Raw genomic sequence first — 23679 nt, 5'->3', positions numbered from 1 at the left:
CGGTGTGACTTTTGCTTCTCTCTCTTGCCTAGTTTTGTATCACCCTCCACATTTTACTGTATTTTAATTACATTAATTTTTGTTGAAAGTCACCAAGCAATTTCCACCCTCAGCACCTTCCACCTGTGATCTTGCCAGACTAGAATTTCCCTACTCCAGCTCTTCACTTAGATGGATTTGATATCTCTCTTAGTTCCTTTATTTGTGATATGTTCAGAGAAGCCTCCACTGACAAGTCCCAATCTAAACTAAGTCCACATTAAGACTTCTCTTAGTAGTGCTCATCTTTTTTCCATGGTACACAGCACAGGCTGTAAGTGAATATTCCTTCATATAATTATTTCCTTGCTTTTAATAAGTACTTTACAATTGTTCATTCATTTATGTGTTTTGGTCATGCGTGGTGATCGCTGCTGTGCTCAGGCTTTCCCTCTTGCAGAGCACGGACTCTAGGCACCAGGGCCTCAGCAGTTGCAGCTACGGGCTCTGTAGTTGTGGCCTGTGGGCTTAGTTGTTCCACAGCATGTGGGATTTTCCTGGACCAGGAGCAAACCCATGTCCTCTGCATTGGCAGGCGGATTCTTAACCACTGGACCACAAGGCAAGTCCCATATAATTGTTTCTTAATGTTTCTCTTCCTCATTAAACAATAAGCTCCATGAATTCTGGGTTCTGTTCTACCCACTGCTATAAGCCCAGTGTCTTGCCAACAACAAGCACTCCAATAATATTAATGAACAAGTGTGTGAACTGATAATGACTACCTCCCTCCAATTCTAATTTTTACTCTCTCAATTATCTCAAACTGTCAGTTCTCTGCAGAATGGACATATGGTAACTCACAGAGAAATTTAACACCTATAAAATTAACACCCATAAAAGTAATACTTCAAAACACTTTTGAGACTACAGTTAAAGATTATTATTCAAGTAATAAACATTTATTATTATGAATTTATATTTAAATTACACTGTATAGAATTTAAAATTTCAAGATTTTCCTAAATTGTATGTTCAGATGTTTCCACATGCAAATATGAAAATAACACAATTTTATTAAGCAAAAAGTGATGTGTTATTTCTCAGAAAAACTTTCTCAAAACCAAAAGAATACAAGGAATAAATTGGTAGTCATGTATTTGAGAAACACGGTAACTTCATTCCTGAAGAAATAGTTGTTTATTACTATCCTTGATAATTGATGCTTTTGAACAGTGGTGCTGGACTCTTGAGAGTCCCTTGGACTGCAATGAGATCCAACCAGTCCATCCTAAAGGAGATCAATCCTGAATATTCATCAGAAGGACTGATGCTGAAGATGAAATTCCAATACTTTGGCCACCGGATGCAAAGAGCCAGTTCATTAGAAAAGACCCTGATGCTGGGAAAGATTGAAGGTGGGAGGAGAAGGGGACGACACAGGACGAGATGGTTGGATGGCATCACTGACTCAATGGACATGAATTTGAGCAAGCTCCAGGAGATGGTGAAGGACAGGGAAGCCTGGTGTGCTGCAGTCCACGGGGTCACAAAGAGTCAGACACAACTGAGCGACTGAAGAACAACAAATCCTTGGTAATATTTCTTATTTAAATTCTTGCTAGTAATCAAGAATGGTACTTTACTTTTTAAAAATTGTAGTTGATTTACAATGTTGTGCCAGTCTCCGCTGCACCAGCAGAGTGACTCAGTTTTATACATATATACATTCTTTTTTAAAATGTTCTTTTCTATTATGGTTTATCCCAGGAGATTGGATTTAGTTTCCTGTGCTATCCAGTACTCTTGCCTGGAAAATCCCATGGACAGAGGAGCCTGGTAGGCTGCAGTCCTTGGGGTTGGGAAGAGTCGGACATGACTGAGCGACTTCACTTTCATGCATTGGAGAAGGAAATGGCAACCCACTCCAGTGTTCTTGCCTGGAGAATCCCAGGGATGGAGGAGCCTGGTGGGCTGCCGTCTATGGGGTCGCACAGAGTTGGACATGACTGATGTGACTTAGCAGCAGCAGCTACACAGTAGGACTTTGCTGTTTATCCATTCTAAATAATGGTTGGCATCTGCAAACCCCAAATTCCCAGTTCATTCTTCTTTCTTCCTCCTTGTCCCTTGGCAACCACAAATCTGATCTCTGTGTCTGTGAGACTGTTTTCTGTTTTGCAGATAGGTTCATTTTAAACTACATATAAGTGATATCATATAGTATTTGTCTTTCTAACTTCACTTAGTATAATGATCTTGAGTTGTATCCATGTTGCTGCAAATGGCATTATTTTGTTTTTTTTTGTTTTTTTTTTTTTATGGCTGAGTAATATTCCACTGTATATAGGTACCATATCTTCTTTATCCATTTATCTGTCAGTGGACATTTAGGTTGTTTCCATGACTTGGCTACTGTGAATAGTGCTGCTATGAACATAAGGATACAAGTATCTTTTTGAATTATAGTTTTGTCCAGGTGTATACCCAAAAATGGTACTTTACTTTTAATATTTTCCTCTATTTAAATCTTTCTAAAGAGAACATTTTAAATTTCCACTAATGACCTAAAAATGTGTTGTCTATTTCCATATTTTTCAGATTAGCAAGTACAAGAACTAATGTAATAAAAAATGCACAATGATAGGAAATCAAGCAGACACTCTGAAACAAAACAAAAACAAACATTCTACATTCTATAGTTGGAAGAAAATCTAAAATTTCATTACAAACTTCATTACAAAGTAATTTCAAAATACTTCTAAATGCTTTTCTGGAGTTCATTTGGGTTAGACTGTCCCATTTCTTCTGTATATAGAAGTTAACGCTTTGTTTAACTATCTTATAGTATTGAGAATTTACATGTACAGATAAAATGGGCTTCCAATAAAGTGTACCTATGTTTATATTTAGTAGTATATTTTGGAGTTGTTTCTAGAAGAAAATGGTTTGCTTCGGTTTTTAAACTGGCTTCTTTAAAAGCTGTGGCTGTATAAGCTATTATTTCACACAGAAAATAATGCATTTTTTCAGATAATAGGAGCTTGTTTGGAGAAGTGGAATTAAAACCTTTTCACTAAAAGACATACACATATACATACACATATGCATGTATATACACATACACACACATTCCCTTAAATTTGAGAAGCATTTTAAAACTTCTAAAGAGTGTTTTCCTAAGGTAATACTAATGATCGACACATGACTTTTTAGCTTCTGAGAACCTGTGGGGCCTCTGGCACTGGGAGTGGTCCTGTAGCAGTTGCTGTAACTCGGGGAGGGAAGTAAGAAATGGAATTGACGGTGGCCCAATATATGTAAAGTTACTATTTAAAGGAATCGTATTTCCTTCTTCATCTAGAACCAAACAAGGCAAGTCAGGATTTATCTTTAGGTTAGGGAATTAGATTTGGTACTGAGTGCTAAGAGTGTAAATATTAGAACACATTCCTGTGATTAAATGATGGTATTTCTGGCATGCTATGCAATGAAAGATCTTAAAAGAAATAACTCCTTTAGTAAAGGAAGCTGAGTTTTCATTTTTTTTTCAATTGTGAATTAAAAGGGTTGTGCAAGTAATCACTAAGATTCAGATTTAAAACTCTGTGTTTTTTTGACATAATCCTTGTGGTGTTTAGAAATAGTCTCATATTTGGATGCTAAATATAAATGCACTATTTTAAATCCATGATCTAATCTTAAACTAACATGTATAATTTTCTTCTTACATATTTAAGGAAGTGATAACACCCTAAAATGTGATAGGCATATTTACATAAATCTGGTTAGTATTTATAGATTTGGCTGCTAGATTTCTTTCTAGTTTTTCAGTGTGCTCCTTAATTCATAATATAAATTGTTTGCTGGCTGGTATGTGAAATCTTCAGTGATGATCATGGTGTTTTTAGATTTGGTTTATGAGCTCAAAATCATCCTCTGTTGGCAGCTGTTATATAACTAAAAAACTGGCTGGTCTTCATCATCCCTGGTTGCTGGGAGGTAAGCCCTAAATCCTTGGAATTTTCTAAGTGATAGGAATGTCCTTTATTCATAGTGGATTCCTGAGACCAAAGATCTGAATTTATGTTAACAAAATGACTCAGTTCAGAATTTAGCCAGGCCTGAAAGACCAAACATCCAATTAGAGAGTTGGGGTATTGAGCCACCTTATATCAACCTGACCTCTAGGCAGGGGAGGAGACTTTGATACTGACTTCAACCATGTGGCCAGTGACTTAATCAATCATATCTATGAAATGAATAGATATGATTGTGTGTATGTTAGTCGCTCAGTCGTGTCTGACTTTTTGTGACCCCATGGACTGTAGCCCATCAGGCTTCTCTGTCCATGGGCTTCTCCAGGCAAGAATACTGGAGTGGGTGGTCATTCCCTTCTCCACGGGATCTTCCCAACCCAGGGATCAAACCTGGGTCTCCTGCATTGCAAGGGGATCCTTTACCATCTGATCCACCAAGGAAGCTCCTATAAAATGAGACTCCAACAAAGACATGGAACACCAAGGCTGAGGCAAACTTCCCCAGTTAGTGATATTCCTGTGGGTCCAGAAACCCCAGGAAGGTGATGGTCTTTATCTCACAGTTTGGAGTTTGAAAAAACATGACTACAGTAACAAAGGGCTTCCCAGGGGGTTCAGTGGTATAGAATCCACCTGTGATATAAGAGGCATGGGTTTGATCCCTGAGTTGGGAAGATCACCCCGGAAAAGGAAATGGTAACCCATTCCAGTATTTTTGCCTGGTAAATCCCATGGACAGAGGAGCCTGGTGGGCTACAGTCTGTGGGGTCACAAAAGAGTCAGACAGGACTGAGCAACGAAACAAACAGCAACAACAGTAGCGAAAGGTACAAAAGTCTTTGGATAAAGGTGTTAATAATGAGATCTTGTTTTTATACTAACTCATAAAACAGAGGTATGACCTTATCACTCTGAAGTCACTCAGATCTGGAGAGTCTAGTGTTTCATTAACTATACAGTGAGAAAAGAATCTTATTTTTCCCATGTTCAAAGAGAGCCATAGAGGGAAGGATGGATTGGAAGTTGGGCATTAGCACATGCAGACTATTATAGATAGCATGGATAGTAACAGGGTCTTATTAATGTAGCATAGGGAACTATATTCAGTATACTGTGATAAACCATAGTGGAAGATAATATGAAAAAAATATATACATGTATAACTGAATCACTTTGGTATATAGCAGAAATTAACACAGCATGGTAAATCAACTATACTTCGATAAAAATTTTTTTAAAGGTAAATAAAAGATAGTCAAACCCACAACATGAAACGATCAGTGTTTACCAGGGAATATCAGGGATGGGGAATGACAGTGTCATGGAGGAAGCACAAATTTAGAAGTTCTGGGCTCAATCTTAGTGCTGCCCTTCATTAGTTATAGCACCCTGAGTAGGTTACACAGCTTCACCAAACCTCAATTTCTTTATTTGCCAAGTAGGGGTAATAAATTATCTTACTGTATTATAGAAAATAAAACATACAAGCAACGTTAGAGGTCAAGTGCCATTTGATTTCCTTTCATCTTATTAACATTATTCTCTTTCTTATTGAAACAACAAATAAAGAAACAAAAGTAAACTAAGAATCCTTCCTCCAGTTCTTCTAGTTCCCCCCCAAGACTGAGGATTCTTATTTGAGAGAAAACATCCCTTAAAAGAAGATATGGGGTGTTTGGCGAGCGCGATTGCTGCGACTTATCACCTCCCTGCTGCTCGTTTATCTAGGTGTACAACCGGCGCACCTTGTTCATCGCAGCACTGTTTATAATAGCCAGGACATGGAAGCAACCTAGATGTCCATCAGCAGATGAATGGATAAGAAAGCTGTGGTACATATACACAATGGAGTATTACTCAGCCATTATAAAGAACACATTTGAATCAGTTCTAATGAGGTGGATGAAACTGGAGCCTATTATACAGAATGAAGTAAGCCAGAAAGAAAAACACCAATACAGTATACTAACGCATATATATGGAATTTAGAAAGATGGCAGCAATAACCCTGTGTACGAGACAGCAAAAGAGACCCTGATGTATAGAACAGTCTTATGGATTCTGTTGGAGAGGGAGAGGGTGGGAAGATTTGGGAGAATGGCATTGAAACATGTAAAATATCATGTATGAAACGAGTTGCCAGTCCAGGTTCGATGCACGATACTGGATGCTTGGGGCTGGTGCACTGGGACGACCCAGAGGGATGATGTGGGGAGGGAGGAGGGAGGAGGGTTCAGGATGGGGAGCACATGTATACCTGTGGCGGATTCGTTTTGATGTTTGGCAAAACTAATACAGTGTTTGAGGTTTAAAAAAAAAAAATCTGTACTAATAAAAAAAAAATTAAAAAATGAATTTGGCAAAAAAAAAAAGAAGGTATGGGGGCTGAAAATACACATTATCAATCTTATCTTAAAAAGGAGTTTTATCAAACAGTATACATTTCTTCTGGAAAAAGTAATTGATATTGTATGTAAAGTAGGAGATTAAAATATCCTTGGTGAACCATAAATTTGATAAGGCCATAATAATGACATCGTCAAAAGCCCTTTCTTGACATCAAATATTCCTCTTCAAGTATCCTAAAAAAATAGCTGAATTATTTGAAGAACTTTAATGAAATTTAGTAAGCCTTAATGCTTTAAGAAATTCCAGAAACACATATAAAACATCAAATCACTATGTTGTGTAACAGAAACTAACATGGTATTGTAGATCAGTTATACACTGCAGCCATGAAATGAAAAGACACTTGCTCCTTGGAAGAAAAGCTATGACCAACCTAGACAGCATACAGCACTCATTATCAGAGAAATGCAAATCAAAACCACTATGAGGTACCATTTCACACCAGTCAGAATGGCTGCGATCCAAAAGTCTACAAGTAATAAATGCTGGAGAGGGTGTGGAGAAAAGGGAACCCTCTTACACTGTTGGTGGGAATGCAAACTAGTACAGCCACTATGGACAACAGTGTGGAGATTCCTTAAAAAACTGGAAATAGAGCTGCCTTATGATCCAGCAATCCCACTGCTGGGCATACACACTGAGGAAACCAGAAGGGAAAGAGACACGTGTACCCCAATGTTCATTGCAGCACTGTTTATAATAGCCAGGACATGGAAGCAACCTAGATGTCCATCAGCAGATGAATGGATAAGAAAGCTGTGGTACATATACACAATGGAGTATTATTCAGCCATTAAAAAGAATACATTTGAATCAGTTCTAATGAGGTGGATGAAACTGGAGCCTATTATACAGAGTGAAGTAAGCCAGAAAGAAAAACACCAATACAGTATACTAACGCATATATATGGAATTTAGAAAGATGATAACAATAACCCTGTGTACGAGACAGCAAAAGAGACACTGATGTATAGAACAGTCTTATAGACTCTGTGAGAGAGGGAGAGGGTGGGAAGATTTGGGAGAATGGCATTGAAACATGTAAAATATCATGTATGAAACAAGTTGCCAGTCCAGGTTCGATGCACGATACTGGATGCTTGGGGCTGGTGCACTGGGACGACCCAGAGGGATGGAATGGGGAGGGAGGAGGGAGGAGGGTTCAGGATGGGGAACACATGTATACCTGTGGTGGATTCATTTTGATATTTGGCAAAACTAATACAGTTATGTAAAGTTTAAAAATAAAATAAAATTAAAAAAAAAAAAAAAAAAGAGACATTACTTTACCAACAAAGGTCTGTCTAATCAAAGCTATGGTTTTTCCAGTAGTCATGGTGTGGATGTGAGAGTTGGACTATAAAGAAAGCTGAGAGCTGAAGAATTGATGCTTTTGAACTGTGGTGTTGGAGAAGACTCTTGAGAGTCCCTTGGACTGCAATAAGATCCAACCAGTCCATCCTAAAGGAAATCAGTCCTGAATATTCACTGGAAGGACTGATGCTGAAGCTGAAACTCCAATACTTTGGCCACCGGATGCAAAGAACTGACACATTGGAAAAGACCCTGATGCTGGGAATGATTGAAGGTGGGAGGAGAAGGGGACGACACAGGACAAGATGGTTGGATGGCATCACTGACTTGATGCACATGAGTTTGAGCAAGCTCCGGGAGTTGGTGATGGACAGGGAAGCCTGGCATGCTGCAGTCCATGGGGTTGCAAAGAGCTGCACACTACTGAGCGACTAAACTGAACTGAACTATACTTCAAAAAACAAACTCATAGAAAAAGAGATCAGATTTGTACTTATCAGATGTGGGGGGTGGGGGAGTGGGAATTGGATGAAGTCAGTCAAAAGATACAAAAATAAGTACCAGGGACATAATATATGACATGATAAACATAAAAGTTGTTAAGACAATAAATCCTAGGAATTTTGATCATAAGGAAATATTTTTATATCAATATTTCTTTGATTTTATATCTATATGAGATGAGGGATATTCCCTAAGCTTACTGTGGGAATCATTTCATGATGTATGTAAATCAAATCATGCTGCACTCCTTAAACTTACACAATATTGAATGTGTATCAATTGTATCTCAATAAAACTGGAAGAAAAAAAAAGAAATCACAGAAGCAAAAGTTAAGCTAATAATTTCATACCAATAAAGAAAGAGGGTATACATACTTAGCTTCATTTTCATTTTAACCTCTAAGAAAGAATTATTTTGGGGAGAGTGACTGATTTTCTTCTAGTCTCCCCTAATAATTATGTAATTTATTTCAAGTAAGTTTCCATTTAACAGAGCATGCTGTTTTCCTTTCTTAGAGTTCCCTTCAGAATTTCTGAAGTGTCATCATATCTTTGTTGAATGTCTCATAAATAAATATACCACTAAAGAGTGCACTTTTGTAAGAATTCTCAACAGAATGATGTAAACACTTTTACTTTACACAGGCCAGGTTGATTTTTTTTTTTTTGAATTGCCAAGATTTCTTCAAATATACACATGAAGGGGTTTATAGAAATGTAAGAAAAAAAGAATCTATGAGGCTTTACTTTTTTATGCTGTAGCAAAATAACTGAAAATAAAATTATCTAGAGACACAGTGAAGGAATTGGAGGGTTTAGTTTAATCCAGCTTTCTCAGAGTTTGAAGTTATGAGTTTACTATGGACCTTCAGGGTCCTTGAGAAGTAATAATGCTATAAACAATTCAGGGGCAGGCTTAAACTCCCAAAGTATTTGCAAACACATTTAATCTTTTTGAAAATATATAAAGTTGAATAGACTAGGAATCTTTAAGACTTCATGGTATTAACTTTAACTGAAGTAATAATACTGACAGAGTAGAAAAGTTGATACTGATCTTTGTTATAACTACTGCATACTGTCTGGTATTTATAATAAACATCAGGACAGTTAATACTTGGATGATAGCTGCACAAACGGAAGAAATTGCACAAATCATATAAAGAGCAATTAAAAGAAAAACATTGTAAAAATCCAGATTCTAATATTCTGAATTTGTTTAAATTAAATATAACTCTTCAGAGAAACAGTAACATTCCAGTCATGAGGTTTTTGTAATAGCAATCAATAACAGTATCAATGGCATAGGCAACTTTCAGTTACACAAACCATGCTGGTTACGTGGGCTCTGGATCTTGACCGGCCTGAGATCGAACCCTTTCCCCAGTTTTCACTGGCTGTGTGATTTTAAGAAAATTACATATGCTCTCTGAGGCTCACTTTTTGCATTTTAAATATGGGAATAACTAGGTTCACAGGTGTCTGGATGAATTGAGGATACGTGGAGAGCACCAAGTTCAATGTCTGGTCGCTATCTGGAGCTCGAAATGTTCTCTTCTTACATTTCCTCTGGAGAGCCAAGAACCTTTCTCACTGAAATGCAAGGTTCTGTTTCATGCAGGGAAAACAGAATAATAGAATTTCAAGTTGCACAGCTTTCCCTCTCTGAGCATAAATTAAAGGAAAAGAATGGGGAGTTGGGGAGACTAGTTTGGATGCTGCTGCAGTGATCCAGGTGTGGGATAAAACATTTGGAAGTGGAGTGGAGAAGGGAAGTTTTGAGATGGAGCAGGAATAGTGCAAAAGAAAACTCAGAAAATACTGAATAACTAGGAACTTGAAGGGGGAGGTACAAAACGGTGAAAATAGACACAAAGTTAGCAGTTGTATAGATTTTACTTTCACTGATGGATTCATCATATTCAGGGTTAACACTCAAAATATTTACCAGTCAACTTGCCATCCACTGATTGGTCAGACCTGGTGCCAGCTGTAGAACTGAAGCTGGATGTTGGAGACTATGAGCCAGGCCCTCTGAGTTGCTGAGTAGTTGGGAGGCTTGGAACATGTATGGGGAGGGTCTAAGGTGGTACTGGGGGTATTGACATTTTCAATATTGTAATAACTGGCATGGCCATACCAGTACTTTAATGTGGATATTAACCCTGATAATATATCCCTTGCTCTCCTCTTCTTTGTCTCGCCCTCTCCAAGTTCTTTCAGCCATTCTTTTCATGAAATAAATTATATATTTCACCATCTTGGTCATCCTGAGCTGAATAATGGCTATTGGCTTTCTCAAACTGTGCTGCTTCCTTTGGTCCAGAAGCAATCTACCAGCTCAGAGTTGACTTTGTGAATTCTGGTTTAAACTCTATTTCTACTAGGATAATTAGAATTACACTTTGTTTTCAATATCAATAAAATGACAACCTAATGTCCTTCTTTATAAAGTGCTTCACTGAAGTGAAAATGATAAAATTCATTCATTCTCTAACTGGCAAGCAAACTAATTAAAAGATTATTATATATTCCTTAAGCCAGCAAGTCTTTCAATATATTTTAAATTACAGTTTGATACTGTAATCTTTATTTCCATTTTAGAAAGTTAATGTGCTCAGTAGCCTAAGAAGTTGCATAATGGGCACTAGACATGTCAGATAACGTAAAGTAACAGGTTCTGCTGAACTTGGAAAACGGGGGAAAGGACACTGTGTGAAGGAATAATGATGATGCAATCAAAATATACAATCCTGCCTAAGATTTTGTTTTCAGGATCTGGAACACTGTTTTACAGCTACCAATTTTAAAAGTATTGCCTATAACAGTGCTAGGTATCACTGATATTGGTGATGAGTTCTATGATAAAAATTTCTACTGATTATCTCTAAAAATTAAACTATCATAATTCACTAAAATTTAAATCCAAGTTTCCAGTTGAGAGTATATATACTGATGATTTTTTTGATGTTTAAATCTGGTAAGTTATTTTATTTTTCTAATGGAATTGTATCCAATTTGAAAAACTGTATAAGACATTTCTACTGTGTTATAGGTCAATAATTAATGTTACAATTAATCTTTGCCTCAGAAATAGTACCTTTCAAAAAAAATTCCCTGTTGAAATTTCATCTTAGTACCTGAATCATCCCATATTTGATAACTAAAAATATTTTCTAATCAACCTCTAAAGCTGTATTTCCTGATGGCTATAATCATCAAATGCAAGTTTGCTTAGAGGATTTGGTTGACCTTCCATAGTAAGCAATTAGACAGAGCTTTCAAAGCTAAATTAAAATGGACATCAAATTCCCTTGTGAGACAGAAGTGTCGATATTGTGCCGAAGGATTAATAGATAAGATGTGTTTGCTAAAACTCAATGAAAATCGCAAGCGTTTGGCTGTAGATGGTGACAGAGAGGATCCCATCCAAGAGTCTTACATCGTAGTCTCAGATTCGCTTAGTTGGAAAAGAATTTAAATGTCCTCTAGCTAACTGCTGTGCATGTTCAATTTTACCCATGGTGTCTAGTCTTGTTTGAACGCCCAGTGGCTTCCCTGTCTGTGCTTTCAGTTCCTTCACTGAGAAACACTCATGCTCTTCTTTAAATTTAGAGCTCCCACGCTGGTGGAAAAAGCAGAGTGCGACCCAATTTCCAAATGCAATATTAGCACAATACTGCTTGTTCCATCTAGTGAGTGGAGAATTGAGGCAGAATTTCCTCCAGAACAGTTTCTTTGAATTAAAGTTGACTCTGTATCTCACAGCAGTGGAGACACAGACATAGAGAGCAGACTTATGGACATGGCTGGAAGGGGAGGAAGTAGAGGGTGGGATGTATGGAGAGAGTAACATGGAAACATATATTACCATGTGTAAAATAGACAGCTGATGGGAATTTGCTATAGGACTCAGGGAACTCAAACTAGGGCTTGATATCAACCTAGAGGGGTAGGACAGGGAGGAAGGTGGAAGGGATGTTGAAGTGGGAAGGGACATGGGTAAACTTATGGCTGATTCATGTTGATGTTTGGTAGAAACCAACAAAATACTGTAAAGCAATCATCCTTCAATTAAAAATAAATAAATTTTAAGAAAGTACCACTGGGAAAAATAAAAGTGCCATTGAACTAAAAAAAAAATAATAAAGTAGACTCTGTATGGGACTGTGAAGTAGACATGATGGGGCTTCCAAGGTGGTGCAGTTGGTAAAGAATCAGCCTGCCAGTACAGGAGAGGAAAGGGATGTAGGTTTGATACCTAGGTTAGGAAGAATCCCTGGAGTAGGGAATGGCAACCCACTCCAGTATTCTTGCCTGGAAAATTCCATGGACACAGGAGCCTGGCGGGCTACAGTCCATGGGGTCACAAATGACTGAGCACACACAACCAACTTGTGTCTACACATGATAAATGCCGGTCAGTCATGTGGAAAGTTCCCCTGATGCAGCTGTTTGTTTTCCTTCCCAACATGTTATAGACTCTGCCTATCTCAAGGAGCATTTGGGAACCTAAGGCAAATGTTGTCCTATGAATTTCACCTCTAGTTCTCAGTTTCCCTGATGTTAGCAGAAGTCCCAGATACCCCCTTGGGTTAACAGGCAAAAGAGAAATCTAGACTTATACCTGTGAATTGGTTTAGGAGGCCAGTGAGGATGCTTGGAATCACAGTTTATGCAGTTTAAAAATAAAAGAGGATTTCTGGTTTTAAATTCTACCACTAGTGAGCTTTATCACCATGAGTGGATCAGTGTCATTTCTCTGACTTTTCAGTGTTCTTCTTCACGGTGTGAGAATAAGTATGCCTACAGTTCAGAGCTGCTGTAAGAATTTAAGGAAATAATATAGAATATATAAAAAAAATAAATAAAACCCTTGAGCTTTTCTTATTGCATCTTTAAATTTAACAGCAAAGCAGCTTTGTGACTAATGACTTAGTGGGCATTAGAGAACACATACTAGAAAATGTAGAATTCACATGAACCAATGTCTTCCCCAATATAAAATAAGCTTTTAAACTTGAGGATCTTTGTCCCTCGTACCTGTCACTCTAAACACAGAAACCTAGGCGAAAACTGAAGATGGCAGTTTTATGATACTGAATATAATGATAATAAAAACAACAGCTGTTCTCCACTGTGTGTTATATACTAATCACTGTTCCCAAAAGCTTCTGTTCTCCTTCACGTTGTTATGACCCAGGAGGGACTGATCCTGGATCCAGTCTCTTTTTATGTGTGTCTTCTCCTGTCAAAAAAGTCAATTGGTTCTGCATCTGATTAAACTTTTATGAATGTTCTCTACTGCCTCAAGACCATAATTTGGGTTGTCAACCTGAAACTACGAATGGCATTTTTAAGAAATGTCCTCTGTTTAACATGTGAGGTTAAGAATGACCAAATTTCAAATTTGAATTATTCTTTCAGTTCATGATCATTTCTCCTGGAATGTGAAGTCAAGTGGGCCTTAGGAAGCAGCACTATGAATAAAGCTTGTGGAGGTGATGGAATTCCAGTTGAGTTATTTCAAATCCTAAAAGATGATGCTGTGAAAGTGCTGCACTCAAAATGCCAGCAAATTTGGAAAACTCAGCAGTGGCCACAGGACTGGAAAAGGTCAGTTTTCATTCCAATCCCAAAGGCAATGCCAAAGAATGCTCAAACTACTGCTCAATTTCATTCATCTCACATGCTAGTAAAGTAATGCTCAAAATTCTCCAAGCCAGGCATCAACAATGTGTGAACCGTGAACATCCAGATGTTCACGCTGGTTTTAGAAAAAGCAGAGGAACCAGAGAACAAATAATATCTGTTGGATCGTGGAAAAGAGCAAGAGAATTCCAGAAAAACATCTATTTCTGCTTTACTGACTATGCCAAAACCTCTAACCGTGTGGATCACAATAAACTGTGGAAAATTCTGAAAGAGATGGGAATAGCTGACCACCTGACCTGCCTCCTGAGAAATCTGTATGCAGGTCAAGAAGCAATAGAACTGGACATGGAACAACAGACTGGTTCCAAATTGGGAAAGGAGTACATCAAGGCCGTATATTGTCACCCTGCTTATTTAACTTATATGCAGAGTACATCATGAGAAACGCTGGGCTGGAAGAAGCACAAGCTGGAATCTAGATTGCCGGGAGAAATATCAATAACCTCAGATATGCAGATGACACCACCCTTATGGCAGAAAGTGAAGAGGAACTAAAGAACCTCTTGATGAAAGTGAAAAAGTTGGCTTAAAACTCAACATACAGAAAACTAAGATCATGGCATCTGGTCCCATCACTTCATGGCAAATAGATGGGGAAACAGTGGAAACAGTGACAAACTTTATTTTTGGGGCTCCAAAATCACTGCAGATGATGACTGCAGCCATGAAATTAAAAGACGTTTGCTCCTTGGAAGAAAAGCCACGACCAACCTAGATAGCACATTAAAAAGCAGAGATATTTTGCTAACAAAGGTCCGTCTAGTCAAAGCTATGGTTTTTCCAGTGGTCATTTATGGATGTGAGAGTTGGACAATAAAGAAAGCTGAGCACTGAAGAATTGATGCCTTTGAACTGTGGTGTTGGAGAAGACTCTTGAGAGTCCCTTGGACTGCAAGGAGATCCAACCAGTCCATCCTAAAGGAAATCAGTCGTGAATATTCATTGGAAGGACTGATGCTGAAGCTGAAACTCCAATAGTTTGGCCACCTGCGAAGAACTTACTCATTGGAAAAGACCCTGATGCTGGGAAAGACTGAAGGTGGGAGGAGAAGGGGATAACAGAGAATGATATGGTTGGATGGCATCACCAACTCAAGGGACGTGAGTTTGAGTAAACTCCGGGAGTTGGTGATGGACAGGGAGGCCTGGTGTGCTGCAGTCCATGGGGTCACAAAGAGTTGAACATGACTGAGTGATTGAACTGAACGGAATAATATTGGCATATGTTGATTAATTCATCCAAGTCCTAACAGAATACTATTATTCCAGATAATGTTCTGTTTTCAGGGGAATATAACAGCGAATGTAGTCAAATATGCCTTGGTAAAATTTTTTTTGAAGGCTACCAAAACAACAATAACAACATACCTTGAAATTTTCTCTATCACTTCTTAGTTTATCTTTTACTAGTACTTTATTTTATTTTATGTATGTATTTTCCTCTTTTAAAAATTCCTTCCTTTCTCTACAGATTTAAAAAGAAACTACAAAATAATTTTCTCCTCCATATCCTCTCTTCCTGATTAACATTGCTAATATCAGCAGTCTTTTAGATTTCTGAAGATGACGGAATTACTGTTTGCTACATTGAGGGGATTTTTAGTGCTGTTACAAACTGTGGCAATGTTTATCCACTTCTACGTGCTGTTTACTAGTCCTATTTATATATATATATTTAGGGAAGAATGGTGGCTCTCCATCTCACAGGAGTTTGCAAATACTGTCAACATATTCAAAATACTAGCATGTAGAGACCTATTTGTGTTTTTTTGACAAAATATCAATGTCTGTAAAATGTGCACTTGAAGCCATTTGTCTATTTTGGGGAGTAGCTTGAGGTTAAAATATAAATATGGGCTCCTGATGCTACCCATAGTATTTGGTCTTCTATATTCTTGTGGAAAAAGCAGTATGTTTCACAAGTTCTAAACTTTTGTTGTACAAATTCGAGTAAGATACTATGTGAGTCAACTATTCAAACCTCCTGGGGCTTTAGAAGTTTATGTAAAATACATTTCATGTTAATTGGGCAAGTGGCCATCAGCACTTTCTTAAATTCTGATTAACCAAAAAAACTGATAGTTACATAACTGGGGGGCCAGCCAAGGGAGATATAACACATGCTCTTGTTTCCACAGAGTTTCATATAGTTTCAGGGTTTAGAGACTATAACACTGGAAAAGGCAAAACTGCAGTAAACCTCAAAATTGAGATTATGCTTCAAATTAGTCATTTCTAGTTCTGGTGCATGTTTAGTCACATCCAACTCTTTGCGACCCTATGGACTGTCACCCACCAGGCTCTTTTATCCATGGGATTCTCCAGAAAGAATACTGAAGTGGGTTACCATTTCCTCCTCCAGGAAATCTTCCCAACACTGGATCGAACCAGCATCTCCTGCATTAGCAGGCAGATTCTTTTACCACTGAGCCACCTGGGAAGACCCTAGTTCTGGGGTCAGGACTTCAAATCTATAGAAAAAAATGTTTGGTCTGTCAAGGGAGTGGTTATATTTTAGAATTTCCCAAATCATATCCAAATTAACTAGTGTAATGTATTTTAATTCTTTTGCACACTAGCCTTAGACTACAATTAGTAGGATTTACCTAGAAATACAGTACATGAACAACACTACGCCAGAGCCTTTGACTGTGTGGATCACAACAAATTGTGGAAAATTTTTAAAGAGATGGGAAAAACAGACCACCTGATCTACCTCCTGAGAAATCTGTATGCAGGTCAAGAAGCAACACTTAGCACAGGAACAACAGACTGGTTCCAAATAGGGAAAGGAGTACGTCAAGGCTGTATATTGTCACCCTGCTTATTTAACTTATATGCAGAGTACATCATGAGAAACTCTGGGCTGGAAGAAGCACAAGCTGGAATCAAGATTGCCGGGAGGAGTATCAATAACCTCAGATATGCAGATGACACCACCCTTACGGCAGAAAGGGAAGAGGAACTAAAGAGACTCTTGATGAAAGTGAAAGAGGAGAGTGGAAATGCTGGCTTAAAACTCAACATCAGAAAACTAAGATCATGGCATCTGGTCCCATCACTTCATGGCAAATAGATGGGGAAACAGTGGCAGACTTCATTTTTTGGGGGGCTCCAAAATCACTGCAGATGGTGACTGCAGCCATGAAATTAAAAGACATTGGCTCCTGGGAAGAAAAGCTATGACTAACCTAGATAACATATTAAAAAGCAGACCTTTGTTATTTTGCTAACAAAGGTCCATCTAGTCAAAGCTATGGTTTTTCCAGTAGTCATGTATGGATGTGAGAGTCGGACTATAAAGAAAGCTGAGCGCTGAAGAATTGATGCTTTTTAACTGTGGTGTCAGAGAAGACTCTTGAGAGTCCCTTGGACTGCAAGGAGATCCAACCAGTCCATCCTAAAGGAAATCAGTCCTGAGTATTCATTGCAAGTACTGATGCTGAAGCTGAAACTCCAATACTTTGGCCACCTGATACGAAGAACAGACTCATTGGAGAAGACCTTGATGCTGGGAAAGATTGAAGGCAGGAGAAGAAGGGGACAACAGAGGATGAGATGGTTGGATGGCATCACTGACACGATGGACATGAGTTTGAGTAGGCTCCAGGAATTGGTGATGGACAGGGAAGCCTGGTGTGCTGCAGTCCCTGGGGTCCCAAAGAGTTGGACATGACTGACTGACTGAACTGAACCTAGAAATATGATCCGATGGTTTTAGCTTTATTAACAACATAATCTATGAACACTGTAATATAAATTTTGGGGTTTGCAAATAAGAAAAATGCTGTAATAAATAAAGATATATTACACTTCACTTGCTTTTTGAGAGGTAATTTCTGCCGCTTTAATTGTTCATACTACAAATATTCACTGAGTATGTTCATGAACTGGGAACTGTGATAGACAGAACACAGTCCTTGCCCCAGTGTACTCTCTGCCCAGGAAGGAGAATGCTGGTTCAGCAAAGAGTTACTTGTCTGGACTTCCTCCACATGTTTGTGTGCCCATCAGAATAATACAAAGATAAACACCCTCCCACCCCAAACATGCCGTGTTGGTTTGTTAACCTCTCTATACCATCTCCACTCATCACAAGCACATTTTCCCATGTACTGCACTTAACTTTAACTGTAAAATTTCCTGTCCAGAATCAGAATCCTCTTGGTTATAAAACAGTGTATCTTGCTCAGTCAAATGAATGTTCCTTCCCTGTGTTATATGTATTTGATGTCTTTGAAATGGTTTTCTTCCCATTTGCCTTTCCAGATTGAGATTTCATTACCGTCTGCCAGCAAACACCTCCTACCTGTGTTTCCCTCAGCCTCATTTAACTCCAAATTCTCCCTGACACTTAAATCTTATTCTTATTTCAGAACGTACCTGAAATCCTATTTACACAACATTTCCTTGGGTAATCTCAATGACACTTCTTTCTCTGAGTGGTGGCTTTTACGTCTATACAGTTTGGCACTAGGTCCAGGAATATCTCATTTTACTGAAGACTGTTTTTTTAAACTGAACTATAGTTGACTAACAGTGTTGTGCTAGCTTCTGTTTACAGTAAAATGATTCAATTATATATCTATATGTATGTGTGTGTATATATATTCATTTCATAGTCTTTTCTATTATGGTTTATTCAGTTCAGTTCAGTTCAGTTCAGTCGCTCAGTCATGTCCCACTCTTTGTGACCCCATGAATCGCAGCACGCCAGGCCTCCCTGTCCATCACCAACTCCTGGAGTTCACTCAGACTCACGTCCATCGCGTCAGTGATGCCATCCAGCCATCTCATCCTCTGTCGTCCCCTTCTCCTCCTGCCCCCAATCCCTCCCAGCATCAGGGTCTTTTCCAATGAATCAACTCTTTGCATAAGGTGGCCAAAGTACTGGAGTTTCAGCTTTAGCATCAATCCTTCCAAAGAAATCCCAGGGCTGATCTCCTCCAGAATGGACTGGTTGGATCTCCTTGCAGTCCAAGGGACTCTCAAGAGTCTTCTCCAACACCACAGTTCAAAAGCATAGCATGTCAAATATAGTTTCCTGTGCTATACAGTAAGACCTCATTGTTGATCTATTTTATATGTAGTAGTTTGTATCTGCTAATCCCCAATTCCTTTTTTATCCCTCCCCCATCTCCTTTGGTAAGTGTACGCTTGTTTTCTAAGGGGAGATTTGTTTTATGTGTGTATTTTGTCTTCTCAGTGCAGCTGAAAGCTCTTTCTGGATGTGAACCATATTTTATGAGCTCTGACTGTAATGTCATGTAGCTGAGTCCTGTGAATGTCCTGAAAATTTCCTTTTAAATTAGACCCCACTCTTGCCTGGGGGGTCCCATGGATGGAGAAGCCTGGTGGGCGGCAGTCCATGGGGTCGCAGGGAGTCGGACACGACTAAAGTGACTTAGCAGGAGCAGCAAAACATGAAACATAGTGATGAACATCCAATACGAATTCAAAAGTCACATGCTGACAGGCTGCACTACCGAGTGTTTCTGACCATCACATAGAAATGCCTGCTTAAAAGTGCCCGTATGCCCCAAACCTCAGATGTTCTCAATATAAAAAGCCAGTCACTTTAGTAGTCTGTGCACTTTAGTTCAAAGTGAGTTACTTACTAAGGCAAACTTTTTGTTGAGAATCATCTGTTCCACCAAAGATGACTCATTATGGAAGAGGTGGGGCTGCATATGGCTCCACATATGTGGAAACCACCAGAACTCTTCAACAGACCCCAAAAGACGGTCATCCCCTTCATCTTCCTCTTCAGTTCCTAGGGCGTAGGGAAGAGGGAAAAAATTATTCAATTAATTTCAGCTACACTGATTGCCTGTTCATCTGTATGTATGTCTATCCATCTATCCATCCAGTAATGTAATCCTATATATGCATTTAGAAGATACCATTTATACTATCTTACATACATGTAAAGCTTTGAACATGAATTGTAACAAAGGAAAATCTGTTACTTGGTGAACACTCCTAGAGGAGAACATAGGCAAAACACTCTCTGACATACATCACAGCAGGATCCTCTATGACCCACCTCCCAGAATATTGGAAATAAAAGCAAAAATAAACAAATGGGACCTAATTAACCTTAAAAGCTTCTGCACATCAAAGGAAACTATTAGCAAGGTGAAAAGACAGCCTTCAGAATGGGAGAAGATAATAGCAAATGAAGCAACTGACAAACAACTAATCTCGAGAATATACAAGCAACTCCTCCAGCTCAACTCCAGAAAAATAAATGACCCAATCAAAAAATGGGCCAAAGAACTAAATAGACATTTCTCCAAAGAAGACATACAGATGGCTAACAAACACATGAAAAGATGCTCAACATCACTCATTATCAGAGAAATGCAAATCAAAACCACTATGAGATACCATTTCACACCAGTCAGAATGGCTGCGATCCAAAAGTCTACAAGTAATAAATGCTGGAGAGGGTGTGGAGAAAAGGGAACCCTCTTACACTGTTGGTGGGAATGCAAACTAATACAGCCACTATGGAGAACAGTGTGGAGATTCCTTAAAAAACTGGAAATAGAACTGCCTTATGATCCAGCAATCCCACTGCTGGGCATACACACTGAGAAAACCAGAAGGGAAAGAGACACGAGTACCCCAATGTTCATCGCAGCACTGTTTATAATAGCCAGGACATGGAAGCAACCTAGATGTCCATCAGCAGATGAATGGATAAGAAAGCTGTGGTACATATACACAATGGAGTATTATTCAGCCATTAAAAAGAATACATTTGAATCAGTTCTAATGAGGTGGATGAAACTGGAGCCTATTATCCAGAGTGAAGTAAGCCAGAAAGAAAAACACCAATACAGTATACTAACGCATATATATGGAATTTAGAAAGATGGTAACAATAACCCTGTGTACAAGACAGCAAAAGAGACACCGATGTATAGAACAGTCTTATGGACTCTGTGGGAGAGGGAGAGGGTGGGAAGATTTGGGAGAATGGCATTGAAACATGTAAAATATCATGTATGAAATGAGTTGCCAGTCCAGGTTCGATGCACGATACTGGATGCTTGGGGCTGGTGCACTGGGACGACCCAGAGGGATGGAATGGGGAGGGAGGAGGGAGGAGGGTTCAGGATGGGGAACACATGTATACCTGTGGCGGATTCATTTTGATATTTGGCAAATCTAATACAGTTATGTTAAGTTTAAAAATAAAATAAAATTTAAAAAAAAATAAAATAAAAAAAAAAACAAAAAACAAAAAAAAAAACAAAAAAAAAAAACAAAAAAAAAAAAAAAAAAAAAAGTTTTAAAACATGAGACATGCATATAAAATCGGTGTAAGAAGGAAATACACAATCATTCCAAAGGACTTTAGAATTTTTAACTTTTAGGATCTTTGTATAATTTAAGTTTGGAGAGAAATGGGGGATAAGCAGGGAATGCAGTGCAGGGAATATGAGTGGGAAATGTGTTGTAGAGCTCTAATAGTATTTAGATCACTCTGACATGGGTTGTAACACAACATTGCCAACAAAATAATTCCATAATTTATCTGGGTTACTCCTTACGTTTGTGAATAAGTTCAGTTCAGTTCAGTTCAGTTGCTCAGTCGTATCCAACACTTTGCGGCCCCGTGTACTGCAGCACGCCAGTCCTCCCTGTCCATCACCAACTCCTGGAGTTCACCCAAACTCATGTTCATCGAGTCAGTGTTGCCATCGAACCATCTCATCCTCTGTCGTCCCCTTCTCCTCCCGCCCTCAATCTTTCCCAACATCACGGTCTTTTCAAATGAGTCAGCTCTTCACATCAGGTGGCCAAAGTATCAGAGTTTCAGCTTCAACATCAGTCCATCCAATGACCACCCAGGACTGATCTCCTTTAGGATGGGCTGGTTGGATCTCCTTGCAGTCCAAGGGACTCTTAAGAGTCTTCTCCAATACCACAGTGCAAAAGCATCAATTCTTTGGTGCTCAGCTTTCTTTACAGTCCAACTCTCAAATCCATACATGACTACTGGAAAAACTATAGCCTTGACCACATGGACCTTTGTTGACAAAGAAATGTCTCTGCTTTTTAATATGCTGTCTAGGTTGGTCATAACTTTCCTTACAAGGAGTAAGCGTCTTTTAATTTCATGGCTGCAGTCACCATCTGCAGTGATTTTGGAGCCCCCAAAAATAAAGTCAGCCACCATTTCCCCTGTTTCCCCATCTATTTGCCATGAAGTGATGGGACCAGAAGCAATGATCTTAGTTTTCTGAATGCTGAGTTTTAAGCCAAGTTTTTCACTCTCCTCTTTCACTTTCATCAAGAGGGTCTTTAGTTCTTCTTCACTTTCTGCCATAAGGGTGGTGTCATCTGCATATCTGAGGTTATAGATATTTCTCCCGGCAATCTAGATCCCAGCTTGTTCTTCTTCCAGCCCAGCGTTTCTCATGATGTACTCTGCATATAAGTTAAATAAGTAGGGTGACAATATACAGCCTTGATGAACTCCTTTTCCTATTTGGAACCAGTCTGTTGTTCCATGTCCAGTTCTAACTGTTGCTTCCTGACCTGTATACAGGTTTCTCAAGAGTCAGGTCAGGTGGTCTGGTGTTCCCATCTCTTTCAAAATTTTCCACAGTTTGTTGTGATCCACACAGTCAAAGGCTTTAGCATAGTCAATAAAGCAGAAATAGATGTTTTTCTGGGACTCTCTTGCTTTTTTGATGATCCAACAGATGTTGGCAATTTGATCTCTGTTTCCTCTGCTTTTTATACTAATGCATAAAAGGGAGAAAAAGGGAAATGTGGGAATTGTTATTGAAAAAACTAGAGAAAACTGAAGGAAAGAAAAAAAGAAAGATGGTGATGGAAAGAAGCTGAGAAATGAAGTCATCATAAAACAACCCAAGAATCACTGTGCTCCTTGGTGAAACTCATGTTCGTCATGCTTTTCCTTTCTTTCAAGTTCTTGGAAGCAAACATCAAAAAACCTCTATTTCCTTGAGAGTCAGCTTTGTGGTTCTTCTGAATTTCATATTTGGGCTTATTTTATTTCCTTCATTTTCTCTGATCTGCAGTTTAGTTGAGAGTGGGAAATGATACGGTTCTCTAATTTATATGCAGGAGTAGGAGTCTCTTTTTATGTTTCTCCAGGTAGAGTTTCTTTACTAAACCATAAATGAGAGCAGTGTAAGGTGTCTGTCCTGACATCTCATAAGATGATATTAATCATCACAAAATTATACAGTCACACTTTAATTTCAGCAATGACACTCAATTCAATAAGGTCCTAGAACAGTAGATTCTTCAAATGATGTCCCTTCTGCATGGAGAAAAACGTCTTCGTATTTTCAATAGCAGTTCTTGTGTGACTGGTTCTGATGGGTCTCTAGAGGCTAATGAGGGTGGACAGACTACTCCCCCTGCACAACCAACCAAGCCACTTGTTACCACCCCTCTATGATTTAATTTTCCGAAAAAATGAAGGTAGTAACTACTGGCAGGAAAAGGATCAGTTAGATCTTATGATTTATTGGGCAAGGAAAGAGACCAAAGGTAAAGATGTAGTACATGGCTGCATGGTTGTTCTGATGTATGCAGGAGGAACACGATTAGTTATATAGAATGGGTGTAATAACATAATCTTTCAATAAGGACAGTCTTCAATTTCACTTTCACATGCTTAGGTACTCTGCTGATGTGAGGGAACTCTTGCTCTCTCTGTAAAGGGCAT

General features: G+C 38.7%; 1 protein-coding gene across 1 annotated transcript in view; it reads right to left on the bottom strand.

The window, feature by feature from the left end:
- LOC129657658 (bifunctional heparan sulfate N-deacetylase/N-sulfotransferase 3) overlaps window positions 1-23679 on the bottom strand; it is a 189921-nt gene that overhangs the window by 82224 nt on the left and 84018 nt on the right. The window contains exon 4 of the mRNA XM_055588036.1: window positions 19580-19734. Within this exon, the coding sequence (XP_055444011.1) occupies window positions 19580-19734 (155 nt within the window). The remainder of the gene's footprint in view (window positions 1-19579; window positions 19735-23679) is intronic.

The sequence above is a fragment of the Bubalus kerabau genome, chromosome 7 (genome assembly GCF_029407905.1).
Source record: "Bubalus kerabau isolate K-KA32 ecotype Philippines breed swamp buffalo chromosome 7, PCC_UOA_SB_1v2, whole genome shotgun sequence".
Lineage (NCBI taxonomy): Eukaryota > Metazoa > Chordata > Mammalia > Artiodactyla > Bovidae > Bubalus > Bubalus kerabau.
Note: the sequence above shows the minus strand (reverse complement) of the source record. Positions and strands in the feature narration are given on the sequence as shown.